The 18,648-nt window shown below is 61.0% G+C and overlaps 1 protein-coding gene across 3 annotated transcripts; it reads left to right on the plus strand.

Annotated features, from left to right (window-relative positions):
- Positions 1-301: 301 nt before the first annotated feature.
- Mau2 (MAU2 sister chromatid cohesion factor) lies at positions 302-18,292 on the plus strand. Of its 3 annotated transcripts, none has more exons than XM_042671180.1 (19): positions 302-616; positions 8,893-8,910; positions 9,347-9,412; positions 11,963-12,058; positions 12,369-12,463; positions 12,991-13,018; positions 13,106-13,261; positions 13,493-13,639; positions 13,710-13,800; positions 14,561-14,664; positions 14,911-14,988; positions 15,111-15,176; positions 16,496-16,582; positions 16,881-16,930; positions 17,051-17,128; positions 17,277-17,388; positions 17,593-17,683; positions 17,939-18,066; positions 18,149-18,292. In XM_042671180.1, the coding sequence occupies exons 1-19, from the start codon at positions 341-343 to the stop codon at positions 18,221-18,223; spliced, it is 1,842 nt and encodes a 613-aa protein (XP_042527114.1). In that variant the 5' UTR covers positions 302-340; the 3' UTR covers positions 18,224-18,292. The 3 variants fall into 3 exon arrangements, with proteins under 3 accessions (XP_042527114.1, XP_042527115.1, XP_042527116.1); XM_042671181.1 differs by having other exon boundaries at positions 16,496-16,579; XM_042671182.1 differs by having other exon boundaries at positions 319-616; positions 18,156-18,292.
- Positions 18,293-18,648: the final 356 nt, after the last annotated feature.

The following is an 18,648-nucleotide window of genomic DNA, read 5'->3' on the forward strand; positions in this document are numbered from 1 at the left end:
CTTCGTCGGTCAGCCACGCCCAGCCGCCACTGTGGGCACACCGAGCGTCTCCCCTAGAAGAACACAAGCAAGCATCAGCCCTACGGGGTTGGAAGGGGGCGCGGCAAAGTCTCTCCGTCCCGGTGACCCCCGTGTACGTCACCTTTTCCTCACGTATTTTCCGGGTGCCGCAGCCATCCCCAGAGCAAACTACATGTCCCAGGATGCCTTGCGCGCGGCGCGCGCGCGCGCGCGCGCGCGGGCGGCCAGCCGTCGCGAGATCCGCAGGGAGCCTCTCGCCCCGCCCCGCGCGCCGGCTTCCGTCTCCCTGTGGCGGCGGCTTGTTGTTGTGGAGGCCAAAATGGCGGCGCAGGCGGCGGCCGCGGCCCAGGCGGCGGCGGCCCAGGCAGCGCAGGCCGAGGCGGCCGAGTCGTGGTACCTGGCTCTGCTGGGCTTCGCCGAGCACTTTCGTACTTCCAGTCCGCCCAAGATCCGGCTGTGCGTGCACTGCCTGCAGGCCGTGTTCCCCTTCAAGCCGCCGCAGCGCATCGAGGCCCGCACGCACCTGCAGCTGGGCTCGGTGCTGTACCACCACACCAAGAACAGCGAGCAGGCGCGCAGCCACCTGGAGAAGGCGGTGAGCGGGGTCGGGGCCGGGGCCGGGCGGGGCGCTGCGCGGGGCCGGGGCCGGGGTCGGGGCCGGGGTCGGGGGCCGGGGCCGGGCGGGGCGCTGCGCGGGGTCGGGGGCCGGGGCCGGGGCCGGGGTCGGGGGCCGGGGCCGGGCGGGGCGCTGCGCGGGGCCGGGGCCGGGCGGGGCGCTGCGCGGGGCCGGGGCCGGGGTCGGGGGTCGGGGGCCGGGCGGGGCGCTGCGCGGGGCCGGGCGGGGCGCTGCGCGGGGCCGGGGCCGGGGCCGGGATCGGGGGCCGGGGCCGGGCGGGGCGCTGCGCGGGGCCGGGGCCGGGGCCGGGGCCGGGGCCTGGGTCTGGGGCCGGGGCCGCGGGCCGCGGGGTGCTGCGCGGGGCCGGGGCCGGGCGGGGCGGGGCGCTGCGCGGGGCCGGGTTCGGGGCCGGGGCCGGGCGGGGCGGGGCGCTGCGCGGGGCCGGGGCCGGGGTCGGGGGCCGGGGCCGGGCGGGGCGCTGGCGGGGTCGGGGCCGGGGCCGGGGCCGGGGCCGGGCGGGGCGCTGCGCGGGGTCGGGGCCGGGGGCCGGGGCCGGAGCCGGGGCCGGGGCCGGGCGGGGCGCTGCGCGGGGCCGGGGCCGGGGTCTGGGGCCGGGGGCCGCGGGGCGCTGCGCGGGCCCCGCACGTCCCTCCTCGGGAAGGCCCTCCGGGACGCGGCCTCTCCCTGAGCGCAGCCAGGCCGCCGAGCGCTGGGCTCCGTGGCTGGACCCCCTCCCCCCCGCCCCGCATCCCTCGCTCTTTCGGGACGCCCCGCATCGCGGACTCGCGGACGGGGAGGTGGGGCTGCGGCTGTCCGGCCGCCGCGAGCGCTCGGGCGCCGGGGAGGGCGGAAGGCGGGTGTCCGGAGGGCCCCCGCGGCCCGGCCCCCCCATCGGAGCCCGGGGCGGGTGGGGGTCATCCGAGGTGCCTCAGGAGGCCGAGTGGGGACTCTATGGCTGAGGGGGGCTGGACGGGACGGGCAGGCTGCCGTCTCCCCACACCCTGCTTTCCTTCTGCCTGGTCCTCGGCGGCTTCCCTCCCCTCCTCCGGCTCCGACTCCCCCAGCGTGGGGGCTGGCGCCGCCGCCGCCCGCTCCCGAGGACGCCTGCCAGCGCCTGTCATTCTGCCGCTGAGCCCCGCCCCCTCAGGCCCCCACCTCCCCGTGGTTCTGATTAAAGGATAAACAACTGTTTTGTTTTGTTTTTTGGGGGGCGGGGGGGGGGGGGAAGCTCAGCACCTCAGCTGCTGGAGTTAGTCCACCATGATTCTCCCTTAACGAAGCAAGTTTTCAATAAAACCTCATCCAGACCTGGGCACCCTAGCAGTTCTCGTCTCTCTTGCCTTCTGAGTAGCTGGAATTACAAGCATTACCCACAATGGCTGATTAAGAAGAAACTTCGTGAAAAGACTTAGTCTGGGTCTTTGAATGTGTTGTCTGAGGTCAGTGTGTGCTGTCTCACAGCAGAGTTGTCAGTAACCAGATGAAGTTTGGGCTGGGTGTAGTGGCTCACAGGTGGAATCCCTAGAAGCAGATTTCTGGAGGGTTGGAGGACCAGGCCAGTCTTGGCAAAAAGTTAGCAAGACCTCATCTCAAGGAGCAGTGCTTATGTGTGGGGGTGTTGTATTCCATCTTCCCAGCCAGGAGGAAAATGTGAATAAAAGGGTCTTGGTCTAAGTCAGCCCAAACAAGGAAAGCAAGGCCCTATCTGGAAAATAAAGCAAAAAGGATTAGAGTCATGGCTCAAGTGGTAGACCATCTGTCTGCAATAATGAAACCCTGGGTTCCAAAAAACAACCATTAACCATTATTCCTCCCCCCCATAAAAGAAAGAACAGTTAAAAATCTTTGTCCAGGCACCTATGGCTCATGCATGTAACTCTAGCTACGCAAGAGGAACATGGTTCCAAGCCAGCCTGGATAGAAAATCTTTGAGAGTCTTTTTTTTTTTGGCCAGTCCTAAGGCTTGAATTCAGGGCCTGGGTGCTGTCCCTGAGCTTCTTTTGCTCAAGGCTAGCACTTTACCACTTGAGCCACAGTGCCACTTCCAGCTTTTTCTGTGTATATGGTACTAAGGAATCGAACCCAGGACTTCATGCATGCTAGGCAAGCACTCTACCACTGAGCCACCTTCCCAGCCCCTCACATAGTGAATTCTAACAAAACTGGACTAGAGCCTGGTGAGGGGCTGCACTCCTGGGATGCTGGCATTGGGGAGCCTAAGGCATCCGGATTGCCAGTTCAAGGCCAAACCTCTGCTATATAGTGAGACCCTGCCACCTGGGCTCAAAGCCACACACACACCAGTCACCAGGTCCTATGTCAGAACAATGCACCCTTACAATTTCGGGGAAGTTTTCCTTTCATTTGTCCAGCAGGTATTTGTGCCAGGCCTCCTTTGAGCTCTGGGGATTAGTGATGACTAAACACTCCCTGCCCACTGGGTGTTGAGGTTTGGGTGAGAGAGACAGACGGACGATAAATGCGGTGGCCTTGACGTAAGAACTGGAGTGAGACCTGAGAGCGGGGCTGGCGCTGGTACATAGCCCTTTCGGGCAGCAGCTGCAAGGGGGCTCGGTTTGTAGGACTGACACTTGGGCAGGCCTGAATGGGTGGGGTGGTGAGACTCATCCAGGGCACAGGGTCAGCGGCAGAGAAAGCCCCAACTGCGGGACCAGCAGTTTTTGCAGTCTCTCCAAAGTGTAGTTGAGGCTGGGATGCAGGGCAGTGCCAGGCTGCCGCTTGATGGATCCCTCCTCCTCCCCTTCCTCCTTGGCATTCTTTTTAAAAACCAACCAACTAACCAACCCGGGCTGGGAAGGTGGCTTAGCGGTAGAGTGCTTGCCTTGCATGCATGAGGCCCTGGGTTTGATTTCTCAGCACCACTTAAGCAGAAAAACCCGGAAGTGGCACTGTGGCTCACATGGTAGAGCCCTAGCGTTAAGCTGAAGAGCTGAGGGAGAGCACCCAGGTTGTTCAGCCCCACGACCAAAAAACAAAAACAAAACCTATCCTGGGGGCCTGGTAGGGTGGCTCAGTGGTAGAGTACTAGCTTTGAGCTGAACAGCCAAGGGACAGCGCCCAGGACCAGAGTTCAAACTCCACGACTGACAAAAAAAAAAAACCATGGGGCATGAGCTTCTTTTGCTCAAGGCTAGCTCTTTACTGGAGCCACAGCGCCACTTCTGGCTTTTTCTGTGTGCTTGGTACTGAGGAATTGAACCCAGGGCCTCATGCATGAAGGGAAACACTCTACCACTGAGCCACCTTCCCAGTCCCCTCCTTGGCATTCTAACAGTGCTGCTAGTCATTGTGTCCAGTTTTGTTGTCTTTCCTCTTCTCGGCCTGTCAAAGGATCAGTGTACCTGAAATTGCTCTGGGAGCCTTTGTACCTGTAATCTCAGCCCTTATAACGAAGCGCCTTGAAAAGTGCCTTTGTAGGCTGGGTGCCGGAGGCTCACGCCTGTAATCCTAGCTACTCAGGAGGCTGAGATCTGAGGATCGATCTGAGGATTGTGGTTCAGAGCTAGCCCAGGCAGCAAAATCCATAAGATTCTTATCTCCTGTTAAATACCAAAAGAAAAAAAAGCCAGAAATGGAACTGTGGCTCGCATGGTAGAGCACCAGCCTTTGTAGGATTGTAACTCAGAGCCTGTGAACAGGAAAAAGCATGATCTGTGGGGTTTGGGGCTGGCAACGAGAACCCCTGGATCAGGCCAACGGTTTGAGTCTTCTCTCTAATCTGAACCCAGCAGTTTGTCCTGCCTAGTTTCTCTTGGAAGCCGTTTAGAAGGGATGAATGTGCTGCTGCTTCGAGTCGGCCCGCTCTCACCCACCCAGGAAGAGGTCCTGTCAGAGTCCTCCAGGGTATTTGCCATCCCGGGCACTGGCCTGGCGTGTCCCGTCTCTGCAGATCCTGAGCCGCCCTGCACAATGTACCAAAGCCGTTGGGTTGGGTTGGTGGAGTGATTCTGGTTTTCCCCTCACACAGGAATCCTACGGCTAGAGGATGTGCAGGCCCATTTCTGCTGCCTGTCAGCCAGTTTTCCTTAACTACCCCATTTCTTCTGGCACCCCTTTCTGAGCACACTTGCAGTCATCTCTTGTCTTTCAGGCTCCCTGGCTTTGCTCTCCTTTCCCACATCAGTCACTGAGTGTGGGTGTGCCGAGTATGTGTGTGCACACCTCCTGCTTCGCCTTCTCAAGCACACTTCCTTGTGTGAACCTCAGGCCTTACGCATGCTAAGCACACGCCTTGTTCCCAACCCCAACTTGGTTGGTTGGTTGTGGCAGTACTAGGGCTTAAACTCAAGAATTTACTCAACTTTCCTGGTTTCATAGCTGGTGCTCTATCATTTTACCCATACCTTTAAATTTTTGTTGTTTAGCTCTGAGTCTCTTAGGCCAGGTGCTGATGGCCCACGCCTGTCATCCTAACTACTCAGGAGGTTGAGATCTAGGATCACAGTTCAAAACCAGCCCAGGCAGGAAAGCCCCTGAGACTCTTATTTCCAACTAGCCACCAGAAAACTGGAAGTGGCGCTGTGGTTCAAGTGGTAGAGCGCTAGCCTTGAATGAAAAAGCTCAGGGACAGTGCTCAGGCCGAGTTTGAACCCCAGGATCACACTCAAAAAAAAAAAGCTACAGAAGAGTAAATGCTTCTTCTACAGAAGGAAATGTACTTCAGTACAGGTAGACATCTGTATTAGCAACCAGTGTTCTATTCTCTCTGTCTCTGTCTGTCTCTCTGTCTCTCTCTTCCAGGTTCTAGGGCTTGAAGTCAGGGCCTGGACGCTGTCCCTCAGCTGCTTTTTGCTCAAGGTTAGCTCCACCACTTGAGCCACAGCACCACTTCCAGCTTTTTCTGTTTCTATGGTGCTGAGGAATTGAACCCAGGGCTTTGTGATGCTAGTCAAGCACTACGGCTAAGCCACATTCCCAGCTAGTGTCCTGACCTTGCGGTGCATAGTGCTTGCTTCTCCATGGCTTCAAGGGTCAGCTGTTTGATCAAGATGGTTTAGAAAGCACCGCCACATGCTGCCCGTCAGATGCTTAATATCTCAGTGTATCTCAGGCTAGTCTTGAACTTGCTGTGCAGCCCAGGCAGGCCTGGAACTTGAGCTCCTCCTGCCTCAGCCTCCAGCACCAGGATTAGACACAGCCACTGCACCCCGCTTGGATGCTTGTCCATTCTTCACTGAGGGGCGGCAGCCTGAGAGTCTCCGCTTTCATTTCCTGAAAGCTGGACAACTGTCTACTTTGTGGCCCGATAGGGCTCCGTGAGCCAGGCTTCTGAGCGTGGCCGTGTGGGGGGCGCTGGATCCCTGCCCGCTGGCAGGGATTGAACTTGTGCCTGGCGTGTGAGCCCCGCCGTACCTGCCTTCCCTTCGGCTTGTGCTCAGCTGTGCTGACCCGAGTCCCAGGAGCACTAGGCTTTTCCTGCCACTCTCTCTCCCGTAGACTTTGCAGGACCACAGAGTAAAGCACGTCATAGGTGAGGCAGCGGTCTCCACCAGGACCTCCTGCAGGCCTGACGTGGCGGGCACTGCGTGTCAGTTAGCTTCGCATCACACCTGAGATGGTCACTTACTCGGAAGGAAAGTGTATTGGGCTCGGGGCTGTAGAGATTTCTGGCCAAGATCACAGTTCCTTTCAAGGCCGCTCGCCTCAGCCGTGGCCGGGAAGAGGCCTGGGTCCCAGGACCTCTTCAGAGGCCGTGACCACTTCCCGTCCGCGAGGCCTCACCTCCCGCAGGCCCCGCACCTCCCTCTAGCGGTGTGAGTCTTTGTGGGACCCTGCAGATCCAAATTTGTGTTAAAATCTTAGCTATTCAGGAGTCTGAGAGCAGAGAATTGTGGTTCAAAGCCAGCCCAGGTAGGAAAGTCCATGAGACTACCTCCAGTGAGCCACCAGAAAACCAGAAGTGGCGCTGTGGCCCAAGTGGCAGAGCGCCAGCCTTGAGCACAAAAGCCGTGCCCAGGCCCCTGGCAGTGCCCAGGCACTGAGTTCCAGCCCTAGGACTGGCTCACTTGCAAAATCTTACGAAGATGCAACTCGAGGGCTCCGTTGGTGCAGGGCACCGCCGGGTGCTACTGGGCAGATGTGTCCTCCAGGAGGCGAATGCCGCCGGGAGACGGGGGCCTGTGTGTGACGGGCAGGGGTCATGCGTGAAAGGCGCTTGGGATGGAATTGGCAGCGCTCCCGATCTTGTGACAGGGCGCGTGTGTCAGCCGCGGCGGGGACAGCGGTGAGGTGCATCACAGGACGCCAGCTAACTCCCTCCATCCGCGTGGGCACTGAGTCACACGCCTCAGCCCTGGGTGGGCCCCACTTGGCACTAGCTGCTTTTTACCCCCATCTTCTCCCTCCCGTGAGCCCTTTCCCCTGTGACTGGCCAGCTCCCAATTGGTGCCATCTTTAGCTTTTCTGCCTGGCCTACTGTTTGACTGGGGTGGCTTCTGTGCAGTCTTCCCCGTCCCCCCCCCGCCCCGACACGCCTCAGCCCCTCCTGCCACGAGCAGGCCACTGTCCCTGCCTGCGAGCCCTGAGCAGGGCACCAGGAAGGCACAGGCCCAGCTGGCTGCCTTTCCATCGTCCCCTTCCCCTGCACTCAGCTTCAGCTCGCTGTCCTACAGCGCCCCCTCCTGGCATGCTTGCGTCTTTCAGATACTGGTCTCAGGAAGCTTCTGTTCTCCCTGCTTTATTTTGGTTAGGTTTATTTGGTTTGTTATTTTGTGCTGTTATTGGGACTTGAACTCTGAACCTTGTCCTCTCAATTGGGTTTCTTGCTCATGGCTGGTACTTCACCCCTGGAGCCATGCATATCTCCAGTGCTAGCTGTGTGTGTATCTGTGTGTGTGTGTGTACGCACCGTGCACGCGCGTGTGCGCTTGGGGCTTGAACTCAGGGCCTGGGCACTGTCGCTCTTTGTGCTCAAAGCTTGTGCTCTACCACTTGAGCCACAGCACAACATCTTGCTTTTTCTGAGTTAGTTTATTGGAGGTAAGAGCCTTATGGACTTTTCTGTCTGAGCTGGCTTTAACTGTGACCCTCAGATCTCAGCCTCCTGAGTAGCTAGGATTACAGGCATGAGCATCGGTGCCTGGCCCAGTTTTGGCTTTTTGAGAGTTAGTTGGAGATCAGAGTCTCACTCCCTTCAGGCTGTGGCCCTCGGATCCCAGGCTGCTGCGTACATAGCATTTAGGTGTAAGTAGTGATGTAAGTCTGAGCCACCAGTGCCAGGCTGGTTTGGAGTTTTTGAGATGGGTCTCCAGGCTGGCCTGGAACTTAGGTTGTCCTGCATCTGGGCGGCCCAGTCCCTCTGTGACATCCCCAGCCATTCCTCACTGTTAACCCTCGGTCCAGAGTCATTTCCAGCACCAGGGGGCAGACTCACTGTCTCCTCCCTCTGCAACCTGGTTTGCGGTATTTTTCATCACTTGAACTTGAGCTTGCTTGCTAGGTACTCTGCCACTTTCCGGTCGGGTCTACTGTGTGTCTGGGGACGGCCTCAGCCATGACCCTTCTCCTAGCTGGGCCCTGGGCACACCACGGGGCCTGACTGGTTCATTGAAAAGGAGGGCTCTATCTTTGTCTTGGCCTCAAATCTCCATCATCCTGATCTTCACATCGCTGGGATTACAATTCTGAGTGTCCCTCTGGTGGACATAGCCCATAGGACACCACTCCTGTGGTGTCATGCTTGCCAGCTTTCTCCACCGTGGACACCTCCTGCTTGGCCTGACACCCCCCCCCCTTCCCAAGCAGTGGGGCCTGTGGCATGCGGCCTGCAGGGGCCATGAGTACAGAACTGCAGCCTGAGGAGGCCGGGCGGCAGCCGGGGGTGTGGCTGGGGAGCATAGGGGTGGAAAGGAGCCCCAAGGGACATGCCCCTCGCTCCATGCTCTCCTGGTTTCCAGAACCTCCCAGACAGTGCTACCAGCTGCAGGCCAGGTGTCACTGGATCGGCTGCTGGGGGCCTTCTGCAGGGGGGTGTGGCGGGCTGGGCTTGCTGTCCTGGCCAGCCTCCCTAGTTTGTTCCCTCCCTCCCTCCCTCCCTCCCTCCCTCCCTCCCTCCCGGGTGCAGCCGCCCTCTAGCTGGAAGTGTGGGCCTCTGAGCTCCCCGTGGCCTCTGGGCGCCTTTCCTGGTCCTCCCCTCTTGTCAGCCCCTCACTTACCTGTGGAGCCACCTGGGCAGGATGCGCGTGTGCCACTGGGCCAGCCGCCAGCGTTAACCCCTTCCTTTCCTTCTCTTGCAGTGGCTGATATCCCAGCAGGTATCCTTTCCAAGTCCCAGGTGCCGGGCCCTCACTCTTTGTTTATTTGTTTGTTTGTGGGTCGTGGGACTGAACTCTGGGCCTGGGCGCTGTCCCTCAGCTCTTCAGCTCAAGGCTAGCGCTCTACCACTTGAGCCACAGCGCCACTTCCAGCTTTATCTGCTTATGTGGTGCTGAGGAATCGAACCCAGGCTCAAGCATATGAGGCGAGCACTCTACCCCTGAACCACCTTCCCAATGCCCCCCCTTCCCAAGCACACCCCAGTCCTGTTCTATTGTTTCCTATTTGACTACAAAGGATGTGTTTGGAACTTGCTGCTTCCCACCGTCTGCCGCCTGCCCCTCCAGGCCACCCCTCCTGCCCTCCCCTGCGCCTGTCCTGCCCCGTCCCCTGGCTCCGAGGGTCACAGCTCGGTCTCCTTAACCACTGCCCCAGATCCCACAGTTCGAAGACGTCAAGTTCGAGGCAGCAAGTCTGCTGTCGGAGCTGTACTGTCAGGAGGTAAGTGCAGCCAGCCCCTGGCAGCTGGCCAGGCACACCGGAGCCGCTGGAGCCGGGAGGGGCCCAGAGGCTCTGGACCCCCCAGCCAGGCCTGCAGGTGCCCAAGCCTGCTGGGAAATGTGTGGTCTGGGCATGGCGGCGGGGCCCCGGGCATGGTTTACTTATGTAGGGAGCGGGGCAGGGGGCACCCAGCACAGATGCGATTTTCCTTTCAGCACTTTTTTTTTTTTTTTTTTAATTAATTTTATTTGTGAACATACTGTACAGAGGAGTTACAGTTACATGGGCAGGATAATGCGTACATTTCTTACCAAGCATTGCAGCCTCCTCCTTTGTTTACACTTTCAGCACTTTTGAGGTGCCCAGGGTGGAGCCTAGGGCCTCTGCACTGCGCCCCCAGCCCAGCCCCAGGGTTTGCCTGGGAGCTGACTGCCTCCCACCCACGGCTTTCGAGAATAATCTCATCCCAGGGTGGAGCCAGCCTGAGAGCCCCGGGCTGGCAGCAGGAGCGAGCGGGAGGAGGCGGTTGCAGGCCAGCCTGGGGTGGCACAGTAAGAACCTGTCCCCCTCCCAAAAAAAGGAAAGGGAACAAGACAGGGGAAGGCACCCCGGACTCTGCACCCCTGCGCCCCCCCCCCCCCCCCCAGCGCTGCCATCTTAACACCTTCGGGAGCGTGAAGCTGCTTTGGGTCGCTTGAATGAGGAGTTGGCTTTGTGTTGCGGAGCAGGGCTCGCGTCAGCCCGGGGCCCCCCCGGCACTCGGCAGGCTTGCCTGCAGCGCCCTAGCAGCCGAGCCTGGGAGAGTTGTGCCTGAGCTGGCTTCAAACCTCGGTTCTCTAGATGGCAGCCTTGTAGGTGCTGGGATACAGGTATGAGCCACGGGTGCCTGGCTATGGAAATTATTTTAAGTGATTCAAAAGTTTCCCAGCTGAGCACTAGTGGCTCAAGCCTGTCATTCTAGCTACTCAAGAGGCTGAGATCTGAGGATTGCCGTTCAAAGCCAGGCCAGGCCGGAAAGTCTGTGAGACTCTTTGTCTCCAATGAACCAGAAGTGGCACTGTGGCTCAAGTGGTAGAGCGTGAGCCTTGAGCTGAAGAGCTCAGGAACAGCTCCCAGGCCCAGAGTTCAAACCCCACGATCGACAACAAAATAAAAATAAGAAATAGTTTCCCGGCAGTGAGCCCAATAAATCACTTAGTTCTTTCTCTTCCCCTCTCTTTTTTCTCTCTTTCGGCTCATACTGGAGTTTGAACTTGGGGCCGTGTGTTTGCTGTGCAGGTGCTTTACTGTTTGAGATGTATCCTCAGCTTTTGTTTTTATTTTTGTTTTTTGCTCTTTTTTTTTTTTTGGTCAGTCCTGGGACTTGAACTCTGGGCCTGGACACTGTCCCTCAGCTCTTCAGCACAAGGCAAGCACTCTACCACTTGAGCAACATCGCCACTTCCAGCTTTTTCTGGTGGTTCATTGGAGATAAGAATCTCGTGGAGGGCCGGGCGCTGGTGGCTCACGCCTGTAATCCTAGCTACTCAGGAGGCTGAGATCTGAGGATCACGGTTCAAAGCCAGCCCGGGCAGGAGAGACCGTGAGACTCCTATCTCCAATAAACCACCAGAAAACCAGAAGTGGCACTGTAGCTCAAGTGGTAGAGCGCTCGCCTTGAGCTGAAGAGCTGAGGGACAGCGCCCAGGCCCAGAGTTCAAGCCCCACGGCCGACCAAAAAAAAAAAAAGAATCTCGTGGAGGGGCTGGGAAAGTGGCTCAGTGATAGAGTGCTTGCTTTGTATGCATGAAGTCCTGGGTTTGATTCCTCAGCACCACATAAGCAGAAAAAGTTGGAAGTAGCACTGTGGCTCAAGTGGTAGAGCGCTCGCCTTGAGCTGAAGAGCTGAGGGACAGCGCCCAGGCCCAGAGTTCAGGCCCCACAAACATCAAAAAAAAAGAATCTCATGGGGACTTTGCTGCCCAGGTTGGCTTTGAACTGTGATCCTCAGAAGTTCAATCTTCTGAGTAGCTATTGGTGAGGCATTGGTGCCCGGCTGGGAGTCAACGTTTTGTTGGTCGTGGGGCTTGAACTCTGGGCCTGGGCGCTGTCCCTGTGCTCTTCAGCTCAAGGCGAGTGCTCTACAGCTTGAGCCACTGCGCCACTTCTGGTTTTCTAGTGGTTTATTGGAGATAAGAGTCTCACGGATGTTCCTGCCCAGGCTGGCTTTGAACCGTGATCCTCAGATCTCAGCCTCCCGAGTAGCTAGGATTATAGGCGTGAGCCACCAGCGCCCGGCTAGGAGTCAGCTTTTTGTTGGGCTGCTTGCCCTCTGCCCTCCCATCCACGCTTCCCACCACGCTGCAGTGGGAGGCACGTGCCAACATGCTCTAGGTGGTCTTCTAGGTGATCTGGCTGGGGCACGGCTATCCTTTGGATCTCAGCCGCCTTTATTTTCCTTTCTAAATAAGTGGCATGTGACAAACCACCTGTGGTGGCAGGGGCGGTGTTCAGGCAGGGAACTTGATGACTGGCTGCTTGTTCTTCCTTGAATGTGATGGTTCCTTCCAGAATTCTGTGGATGCGGCGAAACCACTGCTGAGGAAAGCAATCCAGATCTCGCAGCAGACTCCCTACTGGCATTGCCGTCTGCTCTTCCAGCTTGCTGTGAGTACTGGGGGCCCCCGGGGCCCCTCAGGCCGCCACGGGCAGTGGGCCTGCAGCCCCTGCCCCAGCAGCAGCCCTAGTTGGAGCTTTGCTCTGGGGAGCGGGTGGGAAAGTGTCCCAAGGCCCTCAAGGGCTGGCTGCACCCCTAAAGCCACCACTTGGGAGTTCAGGAAGCCTTCAGAATCGTCTGCGGGCGCTGCTGGGCATGCCTTCCCCCCAGACAGCACAGAGGCGGCAGAGTAGCCGTGGGGCAGGGAGGGCGGGCCCTGGGGTGCATGGGTTTGGGGCCACTTCATTGCTTCCTTTTCAGCAACTGCATACGCTTGAGAAGGACCTGGTGTCGGCCTGTGACCTCCTGGGCGTGGGGGCTGAGTATGCCCGCGTGGTGGGATCCGAGTATACACGGTGTGTACCTGTGCCCGAGTGCGCACGCGCACACCTTGACAGCGATGGTAGCTTAGCACAGGGCGCAGATCCGGGCCTCCTCGAGGGGCTGCGCGCGCTTCCTGATGCCGTGGCCGAGCTGGGGTCCTGGCAGGAGTGTGGGCCGCGGGAGGCCAAAACCAGACTTGCCCAAATAGTGTGGCACAGAGGGGCGCAGCTGTCTGTCCCTCCGTGGATCCTGGGGGACAGGGCCCAGCTCACAGACAGGGCGCCCACACCTGCCCCTTGCCGCGTCCCCTGACCCCAGGCCCTCGGCCAAGGGCGCCAAGATGACGTGTGCTGGGACCCAGTGCTCAGAAGACAGGAGCCCTGTGAGTTCTAGGCTAGCCTGACTTGCACAGCAAGGCCTGGTCTCAAAACAACAGCACGACAGGACAGGATGCAGCAGCACCAGAAGTCAGACAGGGACTCGCGTGTCACCTGCCCGCCTGTGCTCGGGCCGCCTGCGGGCCCCACAGGCCTGATTCCCCTCTCTCTCTCTGTTGCAGGGCTCTGTTCCTGCTCAGCAAGGGGATGGTAAGTGAAACTGGGCTGGGGGTGCTGGGGTGCGGGGGCCGGGAGGAGAGTCTCAAGTCTGTCTGCCCCCTCCTCCCCCCTCCCCAGCTGCTGCTGATGGAGCGCAAGCTGCAGGAGGTGCACCCGCTGCTGACGCTGTGCGGGCAGATCGTGGAAACCTGGCAGGGAAACCCCATCCAGAAGGAGTCACTGCGTGTCTTCTTCCTGGTGCTACAGGTCACCCACTACCTGGACGCCGGGCAGGTGCGTGGCCGTGCCTTCCCCGTGTTGTGCCCACCCTGCCCTCAGGACAGCTGCCCGCTCAGACTTGGGGGGAGGCCAAGTAGTTCTCAGCCAGTGTCCCCTGGCCTTTCCCAGGTGCCAGCAGGAGGTGCCTGGAGATGGGTGGGGCCTAATGAGATGGGCGTGGTCTGTGTGAGGGGCGGGGCCAGGCGCCCTGGTCTCTTGCTCAGGCGCCTCTTCTCCCTCCGGCAGGTGAAGAGTGTGAAGCCATGCCTGAAGCAGCTGCAGCAGTGCATCCAGACCATCTCCACGCTGCATGACGACGAGATCTTGCCCAGCAACCCCGCCGACCTCTTCCACTGGCTGCCCAAGGAGCACATGTGTGTGCTGGTCTACCTGGTGAGTCCCGTGAGGCAGCCCCAGGCCCGGCCTGAGGGAGCGGCCGCTGACCTTGCCTGTCTCCCGCCAGGTGACAGTGATGCACTCCATGCAGGCCGGCTACCTGGAGAAGGCACAGAAGTACACGGACAAGGCGCTCATGCAGCTGGAGAAGCTCAAGAGTGAGTGTGGCCGCGCCTCCACCGCCCCGTGGCCGCAGGGCTGTGCACGGGCCGTGCTCCTGCGACCGCGTGTGCAGGCGCGTGTGCGTGTGCAAGCGCGGGGGAATGCTGGCCGCCTGCAGCGGGTCCTTTTTTTTTTTCTTTTGGTGCTAGTCCTGAGACTGGAACTCATAGCCTGGAGCCTGTCCCTGACCAGTTTTTCTCAAGGCTACTTACTGCTCTATACTTTGACGGCTTAATTTTCAGCTTTGTAGTGCTTAAGTGGAGATAAGAGTCTCCCTGGGACTTTTTTGCCTCAGTGGCTTCCAGCTGCCATCCTCAGATTTCAGCCTCCTGAGTGGCCAGGATTCCAGGTGTGAGCCACTGGTGCCCAGCTTCTTCCAGCTTTTTGTTGGTTAACTGGGTTTGAGAGTCTCAGGGATTTTTCTGCCCAGGCTGACTCCCAGCCTCCTTCCTCAGATTTCAGTCTCCTGAGTATCTGGGAGGTTACAGGGGTGAGCCACTTGTGCCCAGCAGGTAACTGTTCCCCCTCCTCCCACCCCCGCCTCCTGTGCAGCCAGGACTATAAGCAGGTGGAAAGGAAGCGCGGCTCAAAGTTGCCACTTTGTCTTTCTCTTGCTACTGGAGCTCCAGCCCAGTGTCTGTGTGTGCCAAGTGCGTGTTCCTCCCCTGAGCACCCCACCAAGAGTCTCCCCTTAGCCACCCATGCTTGAGCTCCGTCCTCCCCCTGCCCTGTGCTCACTCCCAACTCGCCCCCCAGTGCTGGACTGCAGCCCCATCCTGTCCTCGTTCCAAGTGATCCTGCTGGAGCACATCATCATGTGCCGGCTCGTCACAGGTCACAAGGCCACGGCGCTGCAGGAGGTGAGCCTGGCTGGGGTGGGGGCTCTCGTCCCTCCCCAAGTCCCCAGCTGGCCAGGCCCTGTTCTCAGGTGTCCCGCCCCCGCCCCCCTTCCTTGGAGGGGCCGAGTAGGGCAGGCGCGCGGAGGGGAGGAGGCAAGTCGGGCCTGGGCGAGGGTCGCCGTCCACAGGGAGGTGTTGGGCGCAGGAGGCTTCTGCCGTGGGGTGGGGCTCCCAGCCAGGGCCCTGACTGCCTGCCCCTCCCCCCAGATCTCCCAGGTCTGCCAGCTGTGCCAGCAGTCACCCCGGCTCTTCTCCAACCACGCGGCACAGCTGCACACGCTGCTGGTGAGCGCTGGGGTGGGAAGGGGTCTGCAGTGGGCCTTGTGCAGGGGCGTGGGGGGGGGGGCTCTCGGAGCCGGTCCCCGCGTCCCTGAGCGTGGGCCCCTGACGGCGCCCTGTCTTCGCAGGGCCTGTACTGCGTCTCTGTGAACTGCATGGACAATGCGGAGGCCCAGTTCACCACGGCGCTGCGGGTGAGGCCACCGGGCTGGGCTGGGGCAGTGGCGGGACTCGGCCCACGGTGCCATTGGTAGCATGAGGACAGACCTTGGCCAAGGTCTTCCAGCCCCCACGTGCAGGGCGAGGGTGGGAGGAGCTCGGGGAGGAGGGGCCTGGGCGTCTCGGCACCCTGTGTCCCCCTCGGGACGGGAGGCTGTGGACACCTTGCTCCTGACAGATTGGCATTTGGGTGAGGGCTAGGCTCCCTTCCAGATACACCTCCAGCCCCTGGCATCGCCCCAACCCCTGCCCCTTGCTTCCTGCCCACTACACCCTTCCCTCTCACTGTACTTCCCAAATTTGGCCGCTGTAGGAGCAGGTGGTCCATCATCAGAGCCCAAAGCCAGTGCCCTGAGCGCCTACCGGGACAGGTGGTCCCTGTGCCCCAGGACAGGTCTCTGGTGTTGAGCGTCTCCGGTCCTGAGGACACACGGGCTCCCCACGCACAGGGCCCTGCAGGGAGTGCTTGCTCATTTAGGTCTGCTCCTCCGTCTTTTTTTTTTTTTTTTTTGGGTCGGTCATGGGGCCTGAGCTCTGGGCCTGGGCGCTGTCCCTCAGCTCTTCAGCTCAAGGTGAGCGCTCTACCACTTGAGCCACAGCACCACCACTTCCGGTTTTCTGGTAGTTTGTTGGAGATGAGTCTCATGGGCTTTCCTGCCCGGGCTGTCTTTGAACCGTGATCCTCAGATCTGAGCCTTCTGAGTAGCTAGGGTGACAGGTGTAAGCCACCGGCACTGGCTCCTCCGTCTATCTTGTTCCTCAAGAAGGACTGGGGGGGCTGGGAAGGTGGCTCAGTGGTAGAGCACTTGTCTTGCATGCATGAGGCCCTGGGTTCAACTCCTCAGGACCGCATAAGCAGGAAAAAAGCTGGAAGTGGCGCCATGGCTCAAGTGGTAGAGCACTAGCCTTGAGCTGAAGAGCTGAGGGACAGCGCCCAGGCCGAGTTCAGGCTCCAGGCCTGACAAAAAATAAAAAAGAAGAGGGCCTGGGGTGCAGCCAGGCATGCAGGTGGCCCTGAGTTCCATTCCTGCCACTGCAGATGAAGAAGAGAAACCCCAGAGGCCACTGGCAGGGCCTCATGTCTGCCCGCCCCGTTGGGTGACGCCTGTGGCTTTTGGCCCTTTTAGGCTGACAGTGCCCCCAGCCCTGGGGGGTGGGCGCTGTACCTCGGCTTCCCCTAGGTGTCCAGCCCTGCACCAGGTGCTGGGGGGGGGGGTTGGAAAGAGCATCTGGAGAGACTGGGCTACTATCCTCCCCCCGGATCCCCCACATCCATCCCCTTTATGCGTTCCAGCTCACCAACCACCAGGAGCTGTGGGCCTTCATTGTGACCAACCTGGCCAGCGTGTACATCCGGGAAGGAAACAGACACCAAGAGGTAGTAGGTGCCACGCTTCGTGTCTGCCTTCTTCCCTTGGCCTGGCCCCGAGGCTGCGCCTACGCCGGCCAGCTCGTGCACCCCGCGCCCTCGCCTCCTCTGGCCCGTAGAAATGGCGACTCCCCAGATGCCAGGACTTGGGTCGGCCGGTAGGGCATCGGGGCAGTGCGCCTGTTCTCTGCCACCCGGATCTGAGGGACGCACACATCCGGCCAGGGGCCCTGCACCCGCGGCAGCCCGTGCGGGGCACACTCGCCTCCCGCGAAAGGCGGCTGCTCTGACTCGCACTTTCCACCCTTAGCTGTACAGCCTGCTGGAGAGGATAAACCCTGACCACAGCTTTCCTGTGAGGTGAGCAGCCCTGGGCCCCCACTTCTGCGGAGGGGACCCCCCCCCCCGCCCCTGTGCCAGCCGCCGCCTGGGCCCTGCGGCTCTGTGGGACGCTGTCCCACGTCGCTCTTCTGTCGCCAGCTCCCACTGCCTGCGCGCGGCTGCCTTCTACGTGCGCGGCCTCTTCTCCTTCTTCCAGGGCCGCTACAACGAGGCCAAGTGAGTGTGGGTGCTCGTGCTCACGGGCGGGGGGCGGGGGAGGGCAGGGGGGCGGGGGTGTGCCTGGCCCAGGGCTGCGACTCGGTGCTCCCGTCCCCGCTGCCCTGCCACCCCTTCCCTGAGTGTGGCCGCGTCCCCTCCCCGCCAGGCGCTTTCTGCGGGAGACTCTGAAGATGTCCAATGCGGAGGACCTGAACCGCCTCACGGCCTGCTCGCTCGTGCTCCTGGGCCACATCTTCTACGTGCTGGGCAACCACAGGGTGAGTGCCCGCCCGCCGGCCGGGCGCGGGGCACCCTCAGCCTCCCACACACCCTGCTCGTGTGGGAGACCATTCTCCCTTAGAGTCGCGGCTCGGGACTGCCCGGCAGGCTCTGCCCACTGAACCCCTCAGTGGGCAGCCTGTCCCCGGTGGGCGCAGAGCCCCTGCCCCAGCCCCTCAGCCTCAGCCACTGTTGGTTGACAGGAGAGTAACAACATGGTGGTACCCGCCATGCAGCTGGCCAGCAAGATCCCGGACATGTCGGTGCAGCTGTGGTCGTCTGCCCTGCTCAGAGGTCAGTGCACAGCCCGCGGGGTGCCTGGCGCCACAGGGCCCGCAGGGTCCCGCGGGCAGGGCCCAGATGCCTGGGGCTCCGGGTGCCCAGTGGGGAGCTGGCGGGGAGATGCTCCTGGGCTTGACCCGCCAAAAGCTGGCTGTGGAGGTGCGGCTGAACTGGTAGAGAGCTAGCCTTAAGCGAAGAAGCAAAGCAAGAGCACGAGGCCCCGAGCTGCAGCCCAGAACCAACCCGGGGGCCGCGGTGTCCCCCCAGACCTGAACAAGGCGTGCGGGAACGCCATGGACGCCCACGAGGCAGCACAGATGCACCAGAACTTCTCGCAGCAGCTGCTCCAGGACCACATCGAGGCCTGCAGCCTCCCCGAGCACAACCTCATCACGGTGCGCCCCCCCGCCCCCGCCCTGCCCTGCCCGAGGGGGCTGGGGGGCCGGGGACCCCACCTCACCTGCTGTTCCCCCACAGTGGACAGACGGCCCGCCCCCGGTGCAGTTCCAGGCCCAGAACGGCCCCAACACCAGCCTGGCCAGCCTCCTGTGAGCCGCCAGCGCCCCGCGCCCCCAACACCCTCTGTGCCCCTGGGGGCTGCCGCAGGCGTGTGCACTGACTTCCGGGCGCCCTCCACGTGGGGCCGGGAGCCCGGCTGCTGGCTCCAGCGACCCCCAGACCACTTCACCTGCCCTGCCACACGCCAGCTTCCAAATGCCGCCAAGAGGAAGAAGCCACGGCTGCCTGGGCCGCCGAGGCCCCTTCCTCCCCGCCCCGGAGCCGGAGCCGGAGCGGGAGCCAGGCAGTGTCGGTGTTGCCGACCTGCAGTCTTGCCATGGTGTGGACTTCACCCAGCTCAAGGTGTGCAGTGACACCCCGAGATCTGAACCCCGGACCTCTCCCCAGCAGTCCCCGCTGCAGAGGACGCTGGGGACCAGGAGGTGGTGGCTCTGACTGCAGGGCTCCGAGCAGAGGGG

This window comes from Dipodomys spectabilis, unplaced genomic scaffold (genome assembly GCF_019054845.1).
Source record: "Dipodomys spectabilis isolate Male_0828 unplaced genomic scaffold, ASM1905484v1 ptg000609l, whole genome shotgun sequence".
NCBI lineage: Eukaryota > Metazoa > Chordata > Mammalia > Rodentia > Heteromyidae > Dipodomys > Dipodomys spectabilis.

Coding starts and splice junctions, on each gene's coding strand:
- Mau2 (XM_042671182.1), top strand. CDS start 341: ATGGCGGCGCAGGCGGCGGCCGCGGCCCAGGCGGCGGCGGCCCAGGCA. Junction 13,640..13,709: donor TGTGTGTGCTGGTCTACCTG/GTGAGTCCCGTG, acceptor GTCTCCCGCCAG/GTGACAGTGATGCACTCCAT. Junction 17,389..17,592: donor ACGTGCTGGGCAACCACAGG/GTGAGTGCCCGC, acceptor GTTGGTTGACAG/GAGAGTAACAACATGGTGGT.